The 21436-nt window shown below is 41.1% G+C and overlaps 1 protein-coding gene across 1 annotated transcript in view; it reads left to right on the top strand.

Annotated features, from left to right (window-relative positions):
- ATXN7L3 (ataxin 7 like 3) overlaps positions 1 to 20572 on the top strand; it is a gene marked incomplete in the record, with an annotated part of 1421578 nt that extends 1401006 nt beyond the window's left edge. The window contains 1 exon segment of the mRNA XM_044055168.1: positions 18502 to 20572. Within this exon segment, the coding sequence (XP_043911103.1) occupies positions 18502 to 18662 (161 nt within the window).
- Between the last annotated feature and the right edge of the window lie 864 nt (positions 20573 to 21436).

The raw sequence follows: 21436 nt of genomic DNA, 5'->3' as shown, positions 1-21436 counted from the left end.
GAAAGACATATTATAATACAAACAGGAAAATATTCAATTTGAGGGGCAACAGGAGTGGGTTTGCACTTGAAAAAAATCAAAAACAGTAGGAAATATGTCTTGGGGAAGAGGACAAGCATAAGGAAATGAAACAATCCCTTCCAAAAGGTGCCCTTATCCCCCTCCCCTCAACTGCACAATCAGACTACAACTCCAGTTGGCAACTATATGGCCATGATGTAAACAAACAGCCAGAAACACAATCTGAAAGCAAGCAACAGCAGCACTCACTCATTTAAGAGAAATGCCTTTTTTGTGGTGCACAGGCTCAGTTAAGGAACAGGTCAGCCTGCAGATCCTGTGGGACTGTCTTATCTCCACTCATGGCACCCCTGAGAGCTTTACTATAGCTGCCTGAGAAGGTGCAACCTATTGGTAAAGTGGTACACTGTTTGCAACATAAGCTGACTAGACAGTTCATGCTGTGGCAATACACCTACACTCATGCAAGTATCAGCAAGTATCACCAATGTAGGGAGCCAGACTGCCACCCACACCCAGGAAGGGCAAATGGCAATGGACACTCATTCCTATCCTCCCCTGCCCATGCTGCTAGTTGAGCTCAGGCTATCTGGGGTGCAGTGAGGGAGTTATTGTCCCTCTGCTCCTCAAGGCTGGGTAACAGAAAGGCTTCTGACTACATCTGCCAAAGAAAAACTTCACGAACTAATGGCAGAATGCAATGCAGTGTACAAACTATGCTCTGTACACAACAAGGAAGACACTGCTGGAAGGGTACTTATCTCCAGGTGCGGTAACATGACATAATAGGCTACATCACTTTCACTTTACAACTTCATAAATAGGTGCAGACAACGCAGAAAACAAAAGGTAAGAATATATGCCCAAAAACAAAAGCATATACAATAAAACAAACAGATAAATTCCCACTGTGTGTGTAAAACACACATACTTTATAAATGGTTAACAATTCTAAACTATAGGAACACACACATATTTCAACACATTTCAGCTTGCCCAAGGCAGTACCCTAACCTCTTACAGGACAGAGTAACACTCTATAGCCAACTATTTTGCAATTCATATTCTCAAGTTGTGTCCGAAAATGACAGACAAGTACTGGCATAAAAATTTAATTTATTAAATTTGTTTGGATTTCACTGAATTCACTCTTTCTTGAGAGACATTCAAATGGAAACCAGAACCCGATTTTTAATGTATTTAGCTTCAGAAGGATAAAACAATGGACCTTGGTAGATGGAGCAACATGCAGGATGTCTGACAGGTTTAACAGTTTTAGCTCCGTTAGTGACACATTTCCAGGTATGTTTTGTGGAGTGCTTACACATACCCAAATGCAGAATGCAGTTACACTTGTGTATCTCTTATTACTGAACATTAATACAAACAGATCAATCAAGAAACCATTACAATTAACAAGCCTACCATGAAAACAAATACCAAGAAAAAAAAAAACTTTGGCCAGTATGACTCTGTCTGAACCACCAGGACACAGTAGACTTGTTTTACACAACAACAAAGATTGAAAAGTAAAGTTGGCAAGAGATCGTTTACAGACACAACTAACTGTTCACAATTCACTGAATAGGCTGGGTATAAAACGCATTCTCGACTCAGTTTCCAATTTTATTAGCTATCACACAGAAGAAACTAGCACTACCGTTCCCAAGAACTGAGCGAGAGAAATACACTACTTGCTATAAAATGCACCTAACCTTGTGCAATACTTGAGCGAGACTGCTGACAGTGCTGAGACATAAGGAACTAACACTACTGTTCCCTAAAGCCCCCATACATAAATAAAAAGAAAAGACCGTTGTGCAAGAGAAGTACACTACTTGCAGAACCGGAGCCCTTCTTAACATGAATAAAAGACACTCAAAATGCTCTTGAGTTGTCACTCCTCACACTTGTAAAATGCACCTTGTACAATACTTCAGTGAGCTGCTGCTTCTAAACTCTGAGGGCTTGAAAAAGGAGCAGATATGAAAATATTATATGTAATGTAAGCTTGTACCCAAAAGTTTCAAAAGTTACCATTCAGTTAAGTAATTATATATTTCATATATTGTGTGTGCGTGTGTATTTTACATATATATATATATATATATATATATATATATATATATATATATATATATATATATACCCGCGGTGGTGGAGCTGCGGTAGCGTTGCCGCCTCACAGTAAGACGCTGTCCGGTTCGATTCTCAGCTAGAGCGTCTTCTGCGTGGAGACATGCGTGAATGGGCGTACCTTTGTTGAAAGTTGTGCGTCAGGGCTGGTAACTCGACACGTAAAAATCAACTACCAATCATTAGCGGACCGGAGTTCTGTTGTGGCGACCCCTAACCGGGAAAAGCTGAAAGACACAAACATATATACATATATATATATATATATATATATATATATACATACACACACACACACATACACAGACAGACACACACACGTATCACAATCGAGCAAAAAGCAGCAACTATAAGCCAAAGAAACAAACAAACATGGTAATTCAAATGTGGATTGATGATTGACCTTTTTGTAGTTTGAAGACATTTTGCCATTCAGATATCAATAACTTAGATGTGATGTATAAGAAATGGATCTCCTGAAAGAGCTAGGTGATACCCTCCCTGTAAGGTTCTACAACTGCGAGGGTTTCAGACAAGTTGACTTCTGAGCTTTCCACCTTAAATTCCATGGTAAACTCCTCCATGTGACTTATCTGTTATGCAGTCGATGGAGTGAGTATGGCAGTGGGTACAGGAATCTCCTTAAGGAGGCATTCCTGGATGCGCCTGTGCATGTTTGCAGAGCCCTTCAAGTCTTCCGTTATCAACGCCCCTTTTGATTGCTCATCCTTGCTTGGGCCAAAAGTGAAAGAGACTCTAACCAGATGCGAGCAAGAGGGAAAGACTCTTTCTGCCATTGGAGTCAGTTTCTCCCTCCCTACCAGACCTTACTCCAAAGGCCAGAAGGGGGGAAAAATGTGGTTCAGTAAGTCCCAGAGACCCATTCTGGACGCACGTGGTGATTTTTCCCCCAGGGGCAGAGGGGGAAATAATTGAATACGCCAACCTCACAGCAAAGGGGGTCTGCAAAACCAGGGTGATAGGGATATGTTCCTTGGTAGACCCTTTCAGCGCTCCTGAAAGGAGGCCCTGTCTGTCCACCTCTGGAGGCAGTTGGGGGTCGCTTGTCACTGTACCCAAATGCCTGGCTTAAAATAAAAGACAAATGGGTACAAGCGATCATATCCGGAGGCTACTGTATACCCTTTTCCTCTCCCCCTTTATAAAAAAGTTCAGTCCCGGATGTTCCACTCAGTCTGAGAGGGACCAGGCAATTGTAGAGGTACAAAGGTTGCTAGAAAAAAAAGTTATCCAAAATGTCACCGCAGACCAAATTGGATCTGGAACTTAAGGTTCTTTTTAGTCCCAAAAAAGACAGGAGACTGGAGGCCCATTCTGGATCTCTGCAGACTAAACAAGTCCGTAAAAAAGTCAAAGTTCCAGATGGTGACACTGCAGTCAATACTCCCCTATCTGGGGAATGACAATTGGATGTGCTCGATAGACCTCCAGGATGCGTACTACAATATAAAGAATGACAGGCGATCCAGGAGTCACGTACGCTTTCTGCTGGGAGCCATTCATTGCCAGTTCCAAACTCTGCCCTTTGGTCTCACTACAGCCCTTAGAGTGTTCACCAAATGCATGGCAGTAGTCACGGCTCACTGAGGCGTCTAGGATTCCAGGTGTTTCCGTGCTTGGACGACTGGCTCCTAACCACCACCACCGAGCATCTACTAATTAGAGCAAGAGACACCACCATCCACCTTTGCTCTCAACTAGGCATCACGATAAACTTCAAAAAGTCTGCCTTGTTGCCATCACAACATATTGTATTCGTAGGAGCAGACTTAAACACAAGAGACATGGTAGCCAAACTTCCTCCCGACAGGATACAAATCCTACATCAAGTAAACCTTCTAACAAAGAAGTACAAGTGAAGGTTATTCTGAAGATTTTTAGGTACCATGCGAGTAGCAATAACCTTGGTTCCCTCGCTCGTCTGCACATGAGAATTCTCCAGTGGCTACTTTTCACCCGATGATCCATGCATGAGTTTCCCATGTCCAACAAGATCATCATAATGGAATCCGGCAAGAGGGATCTGCGCTGGTGGCTTTATTCTACCCATGTGGATTTGGGCAGACCGTTCATTCCGCCACAACCAATAACTGTAGTGACCACGGACGCTTCCCAGATAGGGGGGAGCATTATCTGGGGAAGACTGTCCAAGGAGTTTGGCAGGAATACGAGAACCACTTGCATATCAATGTCCTAGAGATGAGAGCGGTCCTTTTGGCGTTGCAGGCATTCCACAACTCCCTTCCACTAGGAATGATTATAATCCAGATAGACAATGTCAGTGGTGTGGTATATAGACAAAGAGAAATCAAATCTTATCCCCCTATGTCAAGAGGGTCAAAGGGTATGGCAGTGGGCAGTCTCTTCCCAACACTTTCTAATAGCAACGCATATCCTGGGGAAATTTAACGTGATAGCAGACAAACTTAGCAGAGCTATTCTAGCACCTCACGAGTGGTCCCTAAAGCAGGAAATGGCGGAGCAGATTTTTTGCAAGTGGGGCCAGCCTTGCTGTGACCTTTTTGCCATGTCCATGAATTCCAAATGCAGCAGCTACTTTGCCCTGATCCCCCCTCAGGGGGAGTCACCATGGGATGCACTTGTATACGTGATCCTCCCTCAGGGGGAGTCACCAAGGGATGCAGTTGTATACAGTTGGCCCCCGGGTCTTCTATATGCTTTCTGTCCTTTTCCCTTGATTCCCAAAGTCCTTCAGAAAGCCAACACATTGAGAACCAGGTTAATACTCACCGCACCCTACTGGTCTCATCAGATTTGGTTCCCCTTCCTATGGCCTCATCCACAAGAGGAGTCGTGGATTCTGGACCCAGTTCCAGACCTCCTGACTCATCCATCAGGGATGCTCCATCCGTCGGTCCAAACCCTCAAACTGACAGCTTGTCTGCTCCACTTCCACTCCTAGCCAGGCTTCCAAATATCTCTCCTGCTGTAAAACATATTCTGATCTCATCCCATAAGGCTACAACCAGAAAGCTTTATGCTAGCAAATGGAAAAGGTTTTCCTGTTGGGCTCTCAACAATCACATTGATCCTTTCATGGCCCCCGTCACATCTGTTTTAGACTTCCTAGCAAAACTTTTCAATGAAGGTGCAGCAGCTACCATACAAGTTCAATTGGCTGCTGTATCAAACTACCATATTGGAGAAATGGGATTCAAAATCATGTCCCAAAGACTTTGCAAGGCTTTTTTGAGAGGTACTTTCATGCTAAGGCCTCCAGTAAAAGAACCACCAGCTCCTTGGGACCTCAACTTGGTATTGTCCAATCTAATCCTTCCTCCATTTGAGCCTGCATCATCTTGTCATCTGAAGTTCCTAATGTGGAAAACAATTTTCTTAGTAGCCATCATGTCTGCAGGAGGATATCAGAACTCCAAGCATTATCAATACATTCCCCCTATTTGATTTTCCACAACGTAGTGTGTCCCTGAGAACTAATCCGTCTTTTCTTCCTAAGTTATGTTCTGAGACTAATTTAAATAATTTCATTGACTTGACAGTGTTTTTCCCAAACTGTGGCAACAAGGCAGAATACAGGTTACATCAGCTGGACGTACACAGGCAGTTACGTTTCTACCTGCACAGAACAAAGGAATTCAGAAAATCAGACCAGTTATCTGTATCCTTTTCAGATATGAAAAAGGGCACCCCAATATCTAAAGTCACGCTTTCAAAATGGGTTACTGATTGCATAACCTTCTCATATACATCTCAAAATCGCAGACTTCCAGGAAAGATAAAAGGTCATTCTACAAGGACTATTGCAACCTCTTCAGCCTTTCAGGCTAGACTACCCATAGATTAAATTTGTGTTGCAGCGACATAGGTAAAGCCTCATACCTTTATTACCCATTCCAAATTGGATTTGGCCTCCAGGAACAGGGCTTCCTTTGAGTCCACTGTTCTGAAGAGTATTTTCCCTTGAGACACCCAAGAAAGAAGGTGCTAGGGACGTTGTCCCATCCAGCAATGAATGAAGGCAAGATAAGACAACATAACATTAAGAAGTTATGTACTCACCATAACGTTCCATGTTTGTTGCCCATCTTGCCTTCATTCTTGCGTCCCTCCTTCCCCCAGCCTTCGCTCCTGGAGGATCGAGAGATCTCACAAAATTGGAAATTCATGTTCTGTGACTCTGTTCCTTAGCTCCTTTAGTAGACATGGTTTTATGTAGTTACTACTTGTTTAGGATTTGTAGGATCTGGGAATCTTTCCAAGGCATGATGGGATAGGATTATAGCCTCAAGCCTGTGGAAGCTCTTGAGCTTTAGTATAGGCAGAGTTGGAACCGATTCTCAGTTCCAAGCCCATCCAGCAATGAATGAAGGCGAGATGGACAACAAACATGGGACGTTATGGTGAGTACACAACTTATTTTGCTTTAAAAATAGTCTTAATATGAAAGGGCTATTATGCAGGGAAGTATGACCGATATCATCGCTGAATGAATGTAGTAGCAGACAAGGCACTTTTTGCTGCAAAAATTGTAAAGCCTGCAAGTATATTAAATTAGATAGTGTTTTTGTACATCCTATTACTGCATGAGTTTACAAGCCAAGTCTGTTTGCTGATTGCCACACTCAACATCTAATTTGTCTGCCACAATGTATAAAATGTACAGGATTTTATGTAGGCAAGACTAATGGGATACTAGAAGAATGTGCCCTACAACATATTAATGATATTAAACATAGAGTGAAACGAAGTGCAACTGCACAGCATGTCATGTGTAATCCAGGACATAGTTTTAATTTTATGGTACTACAATTGTTAAAGGAAGATCTAGAGAGGGCAACACAGTGCACTGTACTGAACATATTGAAACGAAATGGATTGTCGACTTGCATGCTGATCTTTTTCATGGACTGAATGGCATTCTACCAATTAAACCGATCTTGAGAAGGCATAGACTGAAAATTCAGAAATGATTGGCTAACTGCTTCTATTGTAATTTTAATGACTGGGAGAAAGATGTGGACTGTTTAAAGGATTTCTATTGGCTGTGATGAGTATATAATGTGCTTTAAAGACTGAATTGATAGAATCTGATGAGGGGCAAAAGCCTGAAAGCGCTTATTATTTTGTTCCTTTTATTATTGTTTTAATAAAGATATATGTCGGTTCCTGTGGTGGTCCAGGGAGGTTTTTTGTTCTCTTTTGTATTCTACTTCCCTCATGTATATATGAGCCTTTACTCCGAAATATCCCTTATAGGTTCATAGGTAAATGCTAGGCTAGCTGCCCTTCAAATCAGGTAATCCTAAACCACCTTGGTCTGTTGAAATGATAAACTTATCCCACTTGCCCTCTTCCCCTCCCAGATAAATTCCTTCGTTTTACTAATTATTGTGCACAGCTTCTCCTCAGGTTGATTAAAATTATGCCTGACCTGTATATAAAACTAAAGGGACTAAAAACATTTTCACTGCTTGTATCTTACTATCCACACCCATAAACAAGAGCTTCCAGTTTCTCAGTTGTTTTATTATCTTTTTAGTCTCTTCCCACATATCCTTAGCTGCCATAATGGAAGCCTTTTTAATCTGTAGTCCTAAATGCTTCATCTTGCAGTGTCCCCATGACTGTGGGTATTTCTGAACCAGTTTGTGTGTGTACAAAATGTACAGCTATAGCCTTTGTTTTGTCTTCATTCATTTTGTATCCTAAAATGACGTGAAACTATCTCAAAATGTTCCACAACACTGAGATGCCCTTTTTCTGGATATACCAGGTACAAAATGATATCATCTGCAAATAAAGCAAGCTTATCTTGAGTGTCATACCAATTATATCCTTGAATTTCTGGGTCCCTTATTTTCTTTGCCAGTGAAACTAAATATGAAGTCAACAACAAAGGGGAAAGAAGACACTCCTGTCTAGTTCCTCTGTTCAAACAAAACTTCTCGGAGAGGAAACCTCCCACTTCTTGCTTCCTTTATTGTTGTATCTGGGAATGCAAATGCTTCCATTATCCTACCATAAATCCAAGTTTACTCTATTGAGTGTTTTTTCTGCATCAAGACCCAACAACGACAGTGTTATTTTCTTACATTTTGCTTCCCTCTTGCTCATCGTTGTTCTATTAATGTCAAATGTCTCCCTTCCATAAAACTATACTGATCTGTTTCTATTAATTTTGACAACAACTTTGCCATTCTTTTAAATAAGTGTAGACAAAAGCACTTTATAATCATGGTTTAAAATTGCAGTAGGCCTATATAAAGCTGGATTTTCATTGTGTTTCACTGTTGCAGTCATTACACTTGGGTTATCCTGCTAGCAGGCTGCCCGCATTCAGCCTGAATGCCAAAGTCCTGGTCCGGCGTCGGTTGCTGTCCCCTCTTCCCTGACGTCAGTGCACCAGGGGTATAAAAGATGCAGCCGACGCCATTTTCTTCAGTCTTTCTTGCCGCGCGGTGCCCGAAGCAAAAGCAGTTCGCAAGTGCCGGTCGGCCGACTCATGAGATTTTCGAAATTGAATTTCAGATCCGAAGTCTTCAATAAAGCTAAGTAACCCGTTGGGGAAACTTTTTTCTTGCTCCAGACAGATGTCAGAAAAAGTTAACAATTGTATTTCTTGTGGAAAATAAATACCTCATAAGGATTTCCACTCTTACTGTATTCCTTGCCTAGGCCCGGACTACGACGTTGCTAGTTGTTGGTTTTGTGCTAGATTTAACCAACGCACTATTAAGCATCTGTACGATTTTGCTTTTCATTATTTTGGCAGAAGGTTTAACTACATAATGCCGTCGGAACAACCGATGACCGGAATTCATAAAAAACGCAAGGATAAAGACAAGGACAAGCATCCGAGGTCCAAAACCGACGACTAAGCCTCTTCTAGGCCAATTGCCGGTTCGCTGGTGCTCAGTGAGGTGCTTTCGCAGCCCCTGACACCCGCTACCTCAGAGCCACAGGCCATCTCCGACTCCCACATGGAGACAGCTAGGCCTCTGGATACTCAAGGTATTGGCCCTTCGGAAATTAATCCCTCAGATGGGTCCGGAGCCGCTGAGCAGGCATCGGCTTCTGAGGGTGTCTTCAGACCTACACAACTTTATATAAAGCCTACTTCAGCATCCAAGACAAAGTCTAAAACAGTTTTAAAGACAAAGAAACCAGTACAGGATTCTCCAGGACAGACTTCTATGCCTAAGAAACAGATGCTCAAAATGGCCGAAGACCTAATTACTTTGATCTGGGGTTCCCATCCCCCTCCTGATAAGAGGCCTAGGCAAGACACTGAATATGATTCCTCTGATCAGGTTTCCATTTCCTCTGATTCCTCTTCTGATCAGGGATATTCTGTTCCTCCCTATGAGGATTCTGATGCTGAAGATTCTATTCCTTCAGCTTCTCCTCCTGAGGACTATTCATTTGGGGAAACCCTGCATACCATGAGGGAGCATTTCCATTGGGAGAGCCAGGATTATTCCGATTCTAAGAAAAGACTTAGAGACTTTCTTTTACTTCCTCAGCACAGACCTCTTGCAATTCCCCCTGTTCTAGACATAGTAGATGATGTTTTTTCAGAGTCCGGCCTGTCTCCAGACTCTTTACCTCCTGCCCCTGTTAAGCCGGACAGATACTACAGGGTCCCAGACTCCCATAAATTGCTTTACAAAAACCCTGCTGCTGACCCAGAAACTATCTCACAGGGTCCCAAAGGGGTCAAGGCTGCTTCTGCCAAAAACCCTGTCCCCTCAGATAGAGATTCTAGGGCTTTGGACAGATAGGGGAAAAAAGTTTGTACTTATGCTACCTTGGCTGTAAGGGCTTTAAATTGTCAGTTTCATGTGCTCAGATATCAGCAATACTTAATGTCTTTGTTAAAACAAAAAATGTTGACAAATTCTGAATGTTCTGAGAACAAAGATTTGCAGGATTTATTGCATGCAGCTGAACAAGTGGGAAAACATACTTTGCAATGTGGCTATGATTTACTGGAGGCCTCATGCAGGGCCGCTGTTACAGGTTCTGTTATTAGAAGGCATGCTTGGTTAAAGGAACAGAATCTGCCTGATCATGTTAAAGCAAAATTATTGGATGCTCCATTACAGCATGATATTTTGTTTGGTGCTAAGGCAGAAGAGGTGTTGAAGAAAATGGAGGATAAGGCAAAATCTATGCAGACAGTAAAGGATTTCTTACAGGTACAGCCACCCAGATTTAGCAGGAACTGGACCTCTAAGAATTGGTCCTTTCCAGTGTCACAGACCACAAAGAGGCAGATTCAGACGCCCTAGAGGCAGGCAACAGCCCCAGGGCTCATACAGGCCCAAACAATGGAGGGCTTCTACCTCCAAAAGAGGAGAAGACAAATCACAGCCTTATAGAAAACAGTCCCAATGACTTCCCTCTGCCAATGCCAAGCACTTATGTTTTGGCAGCACCCTTAGGGGGAAAGCTAGCACTTTTTCCACAAAACTGGCACAAGATCACCCAGGACAAATGGGTCTTAAATATAGTCTCTCAGGGCTACAGCTTCCACTTTCACACCCTTTCAAAGGCAAAAGGTATGCCAGACCTGCCACGCAATCAATGGCAGGAGGCACAAAAACAAGTTTCATCTCTCATGGACATGGGGGCTCTTCAGCCAGTGCCACAACAAGAGCAGGGACAAGGATTTTACTCAAGACTTTTCTCAGTACCAAGAAAGGACAAAGCCTGGAGACCAATTCTGGACCTGTCTATTCTAAATACTTTTCTGGACGTCCCAAAATTCAAAATGTTCACTCTACAGCAGCTTCTGCCCATGCTGGACAAGAAGGCTTGGCTTGTAACTTTGGACCTCAGAGGCATACCTGCATGTCCCAATCAGACAATCTTGCAGAAGATACCTCAGATTCATAGCTGTCTCAATGCACTACCAATTCTCTGCACTGCCCTTTGGCTTATCTACTGTGCCCAGGGTCTTCACAAAAAGGCCTGGCACCAGTAATTGCATTTTGCAGACAAAGAGTAATTCAAATATATCCCTTCTTGGGCGACTGCCTTATTCAAGCAAAGAACAAAGATATTCTACTGCAGCATCTGGCGTTTGTAAAAAGTTTACAAATTTGACTAGGGTACACAGTAAACGAAAAGAAATCAAAACTAGTACCCTCTCAAGAGATGGGTGCAAGCTTAAATACAACTGCCCAGATGGCTTATTTCACGCCAGACAAACAAAGGCATCTGACTTCTTACTTCAAAGACATGGCAACAAAGACCCAGTTATCTGCAAGAAAAATTCTGCAGGCTCTGGGCTACATGGCATCCTGCATCCTACTAATTCCATATGCAAGACTGCATATGAGGAAACTACAATGGTATCTAAAAAGTGTTTGAACTCAACATTGCCACAGCCTGGAAACAGTAATTACTCTCATTCCCTGCCTGCAACAGGAATTTCAATGGTGGGCACAGGCCTGTCAACACAAGGGACAGCCATTCACCTTACCCACTGCCAGGTAGACGCTAACAACAGATGCATCAGATTATACCTGGGGGGTGCACATGGCAGTAGAATGTATTCAGGCCACATGGCCCACAAACCAAATGCATCTTCATATCAATCAAAAAGAGACGCTAGCTGTACAAAATGCCCTGACAGCCTTCAAGGACCTACTTCATCCAGGACAGCTACTGATAAAGACGGATAATACTGCAGTCATGTGGTACATAAACAAGCAAGGGGGCACACATTCCTACCCCCTCTGCAGGCAAGCCATGACTTTGTGGAACACAGCATTGACTTATGAAGTACATCTGCAAGCACAATTCCTGCCAGGAAAGACAAATACTTTGGCAGGCGAACTAAGCAGAAACCTCATGGATCCTCACGAGTGGAAACTAGATCCACAAATCTTCAACATAACAGGGAAATGGGGATGCCCAGTCATAGATCTATTCGCCTCCCCACACAACTGCCAGCTACAGAGATTCTGCACTTGGACTTATCACAAGCAAGCATGGAAAGTGGACGCCCTTTCATTCAGCTGGAAATCCCTTACAGTATATGCCTTCCCTCCTCTGCCTCTCCTCTCCAAGGTACTGCTAAAGGTCAGACAAGAGAAGCCAAAAATGATACTGATTGCCCCAGACTGGCCACGTCAGCACTGTTACCCAGTACTAAAGAGCTAGTCTCAAGGCCCGGCCTGGACATTGCCTCTAATACCTCATTTGCTGACCCAACAGAACAATCAGATCCTGCACAGCCAACTCAGAACCCTAAATCTGACTGCATGGTGGATAATGTTATCATTCAGAACACACCTCTCTCTAAAGCAGTTATGGATGTTATTCTGGAGGCCAGGAGGCCCAGCACCAGAAAATCTTATGCAGAAAAATGGAAGAGATTCTGTTCTTGGAACCAAGCGCAGGGAATTGACTCGCTTGTACCAAATATTCCTCAGATTTTGCAATACCTAACTGAGATGCTGGACAACGGCCTATCCTTATCATCAATTGAGATCCATGCCTCTGCCATTTCAGCTCTTTGCAATATGGACCCACCTATTTTTTCTCATCCACTGCTAAGACAGTTTCTCAGAGGGGCCAAAAACATAAGACCTCCAAGGAGAGCTCCAATACCTACATGGGACCTCAGTTTGATCTTGGAAAAACTCACTCTGCCTCCTTTTGAACCAGCCAGCACAGCAGAGATAAAATACTTGTCATGGAAAACCGCTCTTCTCCTAGCAATAACTTCAGCAAGAAGAGTCTCAGAGTTACAGGCACTAATGGCTGTGGAACCTTTTATTATTTCCATCAGGACAGGGTTTCTCTAAGGACAAACCTGACATTTATGCCTAAGGTAGTGTCCAGCGTGGCTCTTAACCAAACCATTCATTTGCCTACCTTTTATCCAAACCCACAGAATAAGGGGGAGAGACTTCTGCATACTTTGGACATACACAGACAGCTACGCTTTTACTTGGACAATACTAAAGCCTTCAGAAAGACTGAGCAACTCTTAGTGGCATATGCTGCCGGTTTCCAAGGAAAGGCCATTTCAAAGCAGACTATTTCAAAATGGATAGGCCACTGCATTCGTTTCTGCTATTCACAACATGGCAAATCAGTGCCCAAGGGCATTAGGCCACATTCTTCCAGAGCAGCAGCCACCTCAGCAGCCTTCTTCAGAAGAGTACCAACCAAGGATATTTTGGAGGCTGCAACATGGACTTCAGTGCATACTTTTACAAAGCACTACCATTTACCTCTCTACTCTAAATCCAGAGCAGGCTTTGCCACTGCAGTTCTGCAGGGCCTCATAGCCACTCCAAACTCTATTTAGGCCCAGCCACCCAACCTTAGCTTTGGGATTCAACCCAAGTGTAATGACTGCAACAGTGAAACACGATGAACATAGTACAGTTGTGTACCTACCATAAATGTAGATGTTCGAGTTTATTCACTGTTGCAGTCCAGGTTACCCTCCCACCATCCCCCTTTCTCTTTGCTGGGACTTATCTGTACCTCTCTATTCTATACAACCTGTGGTGCATTTGCTTGTAGATGAAGGTTATGTGCATGCTTTTTTATGATCATAATTTTTACAGCCTACCCTTTTGGGGGCACCTGACATCTGGGGCAAGAAAAACTGAAGAAAATGGCATCGGCTCCATCTTTTATACCCCTGGCGCACTGACGTCAGGGAAGAGGCGACGGCAACCGACGCCGGACCAGGACTTTGGAATTCAGGCCGACTGCGGGTAGCCTGCCAGCAGGATAACCCAAGTGTAATGACTGCAACAGTGAATACACTCGAACATCTACATTTATGGTAGGTACACAACTGTACTTTCTGAAGCGGGTTTTACTGTTTTGGGGTAATATAGCTACCACAACTTTATTCCAAAATGTTGGTGCTTCCCTTGCTCTCAAAATGTTAAAAGCTTCCAGATCTTTGCCATTTTCTTCCCACCTAACTTCCACAGGAATATCATCTGTTCCTAGAGACTTTCATGCAGATTGATTATACGCCGCCATTTTTATCTCGTCTTCTAACTTGATTGTTAGTTGTTGAGCCTCAACTACCTCTCATACTTGGATAATTAAGTCTTTCGTAAATATTTCCATTTGTACTCTTTCTTGATTTCCACATTTCTCTGCTTTATGCACATTTTCTTATAATTTCCAAAATATCTCTTAACACCTCTACAGGATCTCCATTATTTTTCCTGTTGTGTAGTTCCTCAGGTTCGGCGAAGACCCTTTCTACTTTCTGTTGCCTAAGTTAATGTGTTAAAAGTTTTTGTGCACTGGAGTTATCAAGAAGTAATTACTTAACAGAAATCTTTCTAAACTCATGCATATTATATAAAGGCTCTCATTTTCTATTTAGCAGTCTGTAGTTGTGCCTCCTCTTGTTCTGTGAGATTCTCCTTATTCTACAATACTTCCAACTTTTGTCAGATCCTCTAATTCTTATTACTTGTTAAACATATATCTCTCTTATTTCTACCCCATTTTAATTTCCATTTTCAGTTTATCCCATTCACTTAACTTTCACTTCTGAAAAAAATATTCTACAGTCTCTAATAACTCTCAAATAATATCCTATACCCATTCCTTAAATTCCTCTGATTTTAGCAGGTAGGTGGGAAAGGACCAGTGTCTCAGTTTTACACACTGTCTTCCATTTTTATCTTAGTTTTTATTGGTACACGATCTGAAACAATTTCTGGATGGCTTTCAATCAAATGCACGTGTTCCTGTGAAATAAAATTTCTGTCCAGTCTAGCCCAATTATTGTACCTTGGGAAATATGTAGATTGTATCTCCTACTACTGAATTCACATCTTCTATACCAAATATTTTTATAAATTTCTTCATAAAGCTATCTCTTTTGTTATATTTTCCTTTCTAGGCCCTCCTAATACATTCTCACTTTTGCAGATTAAGTTCCAGTCCCGAGCTATAAATAATATTCCCTGTGGAAAGCTGATTATTTCTCCTAAAATTTTCTTAAGTTCCATTTTAGTATTTTTTGGTGGCATATAAATAGTAATAGTGTAATCCTTTTCCCTTGCCAGTAACCCCTTACTACCACCAATCTACCATTATTGTCTTTTTCCTCTTCTGTCACTATTAGAGCCCCTCTTGCAATCAGTATTATTATTGCCATTCTCCTTTGTCCTTGATATTCTGCCAATTATCCATCCTGAAATTATTTTTGCCAAATTCACATATTCATTTCTTTCCAAATGCATTTCTTGCAGCATTTCTGTTTAAGCTCTTCATTTTGTAATACAGTTCAAAGCAAGATCACTTGTGTTCCAAGATAATATGGATAGTGTAGCCATTATGATAAAAAGCTATTGTTCCCACCTAATACACGTGACAGTTTTTTAATGTGTATTTCCACTTTTGTCTTACATGTACACACTGTTTGTCAAGATGATCTTGTATACAGGTTTCTTATGTCCATTTTTAACCTGTGTCACAAACATTTTCTTTTAATTAAAACCCTCAAGCAAAAAAATAAGTAAATAAATGTTCAGACCACATCCCTCCTCTGTTAACTTAAAACTAACACATGAAACTCTCTATTTTCAAAAAATGAAGTTTAGTTTTCCAGGTAGGAACAATTGCCCCAAATTGGCAACTGCACCTATAGGCATTACCTAACCTAAAATTAAGGTTACCTATGCTGAAGTGCATGTTACAGCTGGTGTTCCCACTTACACTGATTGGTGTCTGTTAATGTCTCTGTTCCCCTCTTCCAGATGTGAAAAACAGCTTATATGCTTTCAAAAAGCATTAACCTTTACCCCTAAAGAAATAAATCACTGCCTGTCTTTAAAGAAATCTAAATTGTACACTGTTAAGTTATAGCCCAGCTGCTAGGGAGGTTCTTCCCATACTTTTCACCTTTATTTTTCACAGCACTGCTTGCCATTGTACATTCAGATTTTGTGTTTCCCCAGCAAAGAAGGCTCTCAACTCGCAAGAGAAATTGCTTGCACATAAAGACAGCTCATCTCTATGTAAAATAGCAGTGAGAAAAAAATGACTAGTATCTCTGCAGATGCACGTAGGAATCTTGATAAATTTCACTCAGATCAGAATGTACTGCCTTCAGCTGCAGATTTCTTGGCTCCTACTGAGAGCTTGTACTAATGGACAAAAAATAGCTAATATCTTTGCAAGGAATTATGTATTTTTCTTGGCCTTTGTCATTTTGTCTTGTTTTTCAAGCATACTTGTCTAAATACCTTTTTAAAGTTAAGCCAGGAGTGTTGATCTAGGCATCCATCCTTGTAAAAATAAGAGAAATTATCTTAATTCTACATACAGTATAATCAAGAGCATTTTTACACCCACCCCACCCCAGCAACCCAAGATCATAGTCTATTAATTTTGCTTCTCTCTAGCTTTTCTTCTCTTGTTATACTGTAAAGCCTTTATTTCATACAGCTAAAAACGTACTTGTTTAATATCTTTAATACCTACAACAGTCACTAAAAAAACTGCTTTACTATGTAACATGCAGTTTATATCACTACATGTTTTTTGTACAAATACTAATAAAAACACAATTTTGGGGGGTATTTTTTCCTTTTTGTTCTGTTTTTAAACATTAATGATATAAAGTGAGGTATCTGCTTTATAGTTCACCCACAAGTTTAACGAAGTCAGCAAAGTCAGTTTTTTCTCGTCTACTTTTTCTTTCAAAGCCATATTTCACTAATGTGACTGATGCATTCTAGTCTTCTGTTTATTTACTTATTTCAGTGTTTTTCTATTCATCTTGTTCATCCCAACACTGGACTCTGGTTCAAGTCCAAGGTACTCCGGTTTCTTCTAATTAAGTACTTTGCTTTTTCTGTCTTTCAAGCATTCCCCTTTGGAGCACTGGAAAAGATTTCACTAGCAAAGTCTCATTATGAGCCATTTTAGAAGAATGAGAAGCAGGATTTCATTCTGCGTGCTGGCCCACTTTCTGTTGGATAGACGTTTTTTATTTCCACTTTAGCATGTTCTGCATCTAAAAATCTCTGTGATCCTCCATGCAAAAAATATTCTGAAGACAGCTGGATTCAGCAATTTGAATCTCACGCTTGCCTCTTGACATTCCCTGCTTGCTGGGATAAATTTGCTTCTCTTCTGCATGGTGTGCAGTCAGTAATCATTTTACATAGTCTTCTGTCTCCCATTTTTAATATTTTTCCCTTCTGTCAGTTTTGTCCGTATCAACTCTTTCTGCTGATGTGATTGCATCTTTACTAATATAGGTCTTGGTTGCTTTCTCAAGGCAGATTTGGAGCAAACACACTATGTGCCCTTTCAATTAACAAGTACTGCTGTGGTCCACCAGTTAAGTTGCTTAGTTGTTCTTTCATAAAATTAATAGTCTGTTCATTTCAGTTTCCCTGGTATAGCAAAAAATCTCATGTTTTCTGTGTTTGCATTTCAGCCTCTGATTTTTGCAGTTTTATCAGTTCAGCTAAAAAGCTGCTTAAAGCTCCTCCAGTTTTTTTCAGCCTTTTGTTATTTGAGTTGATAGATCCCTTCATTATTTCGATTATTTCAATCAACTTCAAAATATATTTGTTTTGTTTTTCCTCTAAATTACCGGAAGCCAGCTCTTGTACCAAAGCTGAAACTTGGTGTTTTTTGATGAATGGCTGCAGGATTCTTCCCAGCTAGTGCTTACTCTTCACCTTTTCTGATTGATTTTCTTTCTGGTTCTCTAAATTTCTTCTTTTCTGGCATACAGGCAGTGTACTTGATGGCCAGTAACTGAATAGTATGCCAAATGACAATTTCACTGGCTGTTATTTCTCAGTTTCTGCTTTTACACTGGTAGATGAAATTAAGCTGTTGATTAGTGTGCAGCCATCTTGGAAGTCCGAGCCAGCCATTTTTTCATATGTATTACTAAAGGTAGTAGAACCCATGCTAAGGAAGGCTGTTGTAGATGAGGTACTGCTGAATTTTGCAAAACACAGTAGAGTACTGCTGAATTCCATATAGCTTCTATACTTTTTAGTACATGTATCCATTTTAGTGGGTCTGAGAGAAAAAGCATTTGTGATGATAAAGCTAGATTTAGCAAGAAGATACTGAAGGAAAGAAAGTAGAATGTTCAAAAATATCTGGTTGGCTTCAGTGTAAATTGGATTTTCTAGCCAGCAACACTGCAAATATCTTTGCTTCTCAGTCACCACCATGACTTCATTTTAGTCTGTATTTGTTGCAGGAAAATGCATTAGGTGTTGATTTAAGTTTTGATAGCTGTGATTATTGTCATGTTTAACACGTTGTGTACTAGCTATTTGTTGAATGTCTTGTTAATCATTAAAGGTACCAACAACTCTGATTCCAAGAAAACAAAGAAAAAGAAGCTACACTTAACTGTGGGGAGCAACAGCAGCAGCAGCAACACAACAAGTCAGTGTTCCAGTAAAAAAAAGTGCAAACCTCCAGCGCCGCTAACCCCAGGTGTCTATGATGACATGAACTGAAAGGCACTAGAGCATCTGCACTCTCTTCTGTTTACCATTTCTTATTTTGACTTGAACGTTTGATGTACAAACTGTGAAGAAAATGGATATATACACAGGAAATCCACATTACACCATGGCACTACCGACAGACCAGTCATGGTGCCTTCTTCATAAGACTGCTTTTTTTTTTAAGGTGCTTTACTGAAAAGGCTGAGGACAGCATACTTTCTGGTTATGAAAGTTGTATATGATTTATTTTTTATTTATTCTTAAAATGAAGCATTGCACTGTATAAGCAGTTACATTTAAGGTAAATCTTGCTGCCTGACATTTGTGGTTTATGTCCAGAAAAGCATAGTTGATAAAGGGGCTGACGATAACCACTGCATAATCCAGGTAGGTACTTCAAGTGGCTCTGTAATCATCTTCCCAGAACTAGTTTTAACGTATGGTTTTCAGTGATTACTCAGTAGCTGCAGTGAAAAAGATAATGTATTGATGTGGTACCATATATTGGCTTGAGCTCTGCAAGTGTTTTAAAATGCTCTGATAGCATGCTGAAAAATTAATTTTGAAAAGTGAAAGGATAAAAAAGAAGGGTCTTGACCTTGCAGGAGAAGAACAGACATCACAGTGTGAAAAAGGATCACTGCAGTTTAGGCCTCTATACCCCCATCAAGGATTCCCACTGTCCATTAACACCAGTTATGCAAAAGTCAAATGATGCATTTATGTCACCATCCTCAATTTTCCAAAAACAAAGAAGCAAGTCAAAGGGGCATCAAACCCTTTTTTAGTAACAGCTCTGACAAAGGCAAAGCCCCACCTCCCTGACTTCTTCAGGTGGTATCTTTCCAATAGCCCATATTTTATGTAACCAGATATTCTTGTGAGGTTATCTGTGGGACCTAGGAGCTTGTAAATACTGTTAATGGTGCGTACTTGGCTGCTTATACCTCCTGCAGATTAAGTCCATTTGATTTTAGTCAGCTGTACAGATAGTCTAGTATTTTTTGAAAGAGCACTTTTTTGGTTGGTGGGATTGTTAAGCAAGTCTGTTCCATTGTTTGTAAAGTGGAATAAGGACATGAACTAATGCCTCGTTAATGTTGAGGACACAAACATTTAGATCTGTAAGCGTTATAAAAGTTAATTCAGTGTGTGTGTGTTTGGGGGGGTGCTATCTGGACTAAACGGTTTATTTCTAGCGACCGTCTTCCCACGATAGTTTCCCGTTTTCTCTTATTAGTTGTCTGGTGTAAGTGCCATCACCAAAACCATTGTTTTTAAGAAATTGTAATTAATTGAGGAAGTGAGGAGGGCAGAATTACTGTCAGGAAATTAAATTGGATAATATTGACAGTAGGTGCCAAACCATAGTGTATCAGAGTGTACTTTCACCCCCAAGGCACTTACAGTTTAATGTATATAGTACTGTAATGGTATTTGCATGCTCAGTACTGTGTTGCACTGAAGAAAGTAATTTCCTAATATGTTCTTCCCCTTCCACATTTCTTTTGAATTCTTAAAGCAGTCTCATCTTTATCATTGACCCATTCTGAATGTGAAAACTACAGTTAGCTGATGTAGTTTAGGTGCTGTTGTTGCAGGGTATAATACTTAACAGGATGTGTGCTGCCAGGCACTAGAACCAGCTCAGCAAAATTTTCTCCTGTTTCAGTGTTTGACCTCCTTTTCAGTATCAATGTATACTGTGTGTGAAGTTCTTTCATTCCTCCATCCGGTTCTTTCCATTAGTACAGAAGAGTTTGTATGTTCAGTGTCGTAATTTCACATTTTTTTTTTCAAATTTATGCCACTGTGGTACCTTTTTTTTTTCCTGCAGCAAGTATTTTGCCTCCACCCACAACACAGTTTTCATCATCAATATACAGAGGTACAGTTTACTTGCTCCTTCAACTAGGTTACCAACAGGTCATGCAGAAAAACTGAAGACAGCTGAAAAATGGTACCAAATGACACAGGGTGCAGAAATGACTGTACAGAGCCTTCTGTGCCCATTCATCAGAGTTAGAGATTGAAGGACAAATAGGAGGCAGTAGAGGAACCTGCTAGGCTCAGCAGGTCTTGTTTTCACCAAGGCTTACCAATAAAGTTGTACAGACTTTATTCTCAATATCTGAAGTTGCCCTATCAAGTTTACCCCATTTTTCATAAATTGAATATGCTGCTAGTGTCCTCAGCCATTACAGCTTAACTTAAAAAAATAAATAAATAATAAAGATTGCTGATACCCCAACTTAACCCATCACGGGTAGTGGTTGTTTTGGCAGGAGTGGGTTTTGATGTTTTCTTCAAACTCCTGTCTGCACTGTGTTTGCTTGTCCTGCCTTTATTCATTGCAGATGTGTATCTTTTCCTCCTCTCTCCCATCCAGGCAGAAAGCCTTTTGCATCCCCACTGTCAATGCAGCCTTACACACCTCATTGGCTTTTATCACCTGATTGTATCCCCATTGGCCAGTTTGTAACCGAGTTACTTTCTGTGATCTCCACAAGTCATGGATGAATGTAAATAACCCCCAGACCAAGGTCTGCTTGCATAGTTGACTGTTTTTGGTGTGCAACTTCTGGCTCTGGTTCCCATCCCTTCACTTCACTGCATAGGTGCTCAAGGGCACTTGCACAGGGTTATTTTATCCTTATTGGACCTGTGCTGATCCAGCCTCTGCATTTATGAATGCCACTAACTGACACATCCTTAAGTGGATCAGTAAGTGTTGTCTAGTGCTGTCACAGGCCCCACCTACTGGCTGTGTCATTTATTTGTAA

This window comes from Protopterus annectens, chromosome 13.part0 (assembly GCF_019279795.1).
Source record: "Protopterus annectens isolate FY-2018-M chromosome 13.part0, PAN1.0, whole genome shotgun sequence".
NCBI classification, from domain to species: Eukaryota; Metazoa; Chordata; order Ceratodontiformes; family Protopteridae; genus Protopterus; species Protopterus annectens.
The sequence above is the reverse complement of the archived record's forward strand: the minus strand, read 5'-3'. Positions and strand labels throughout refer to the sequence as shown.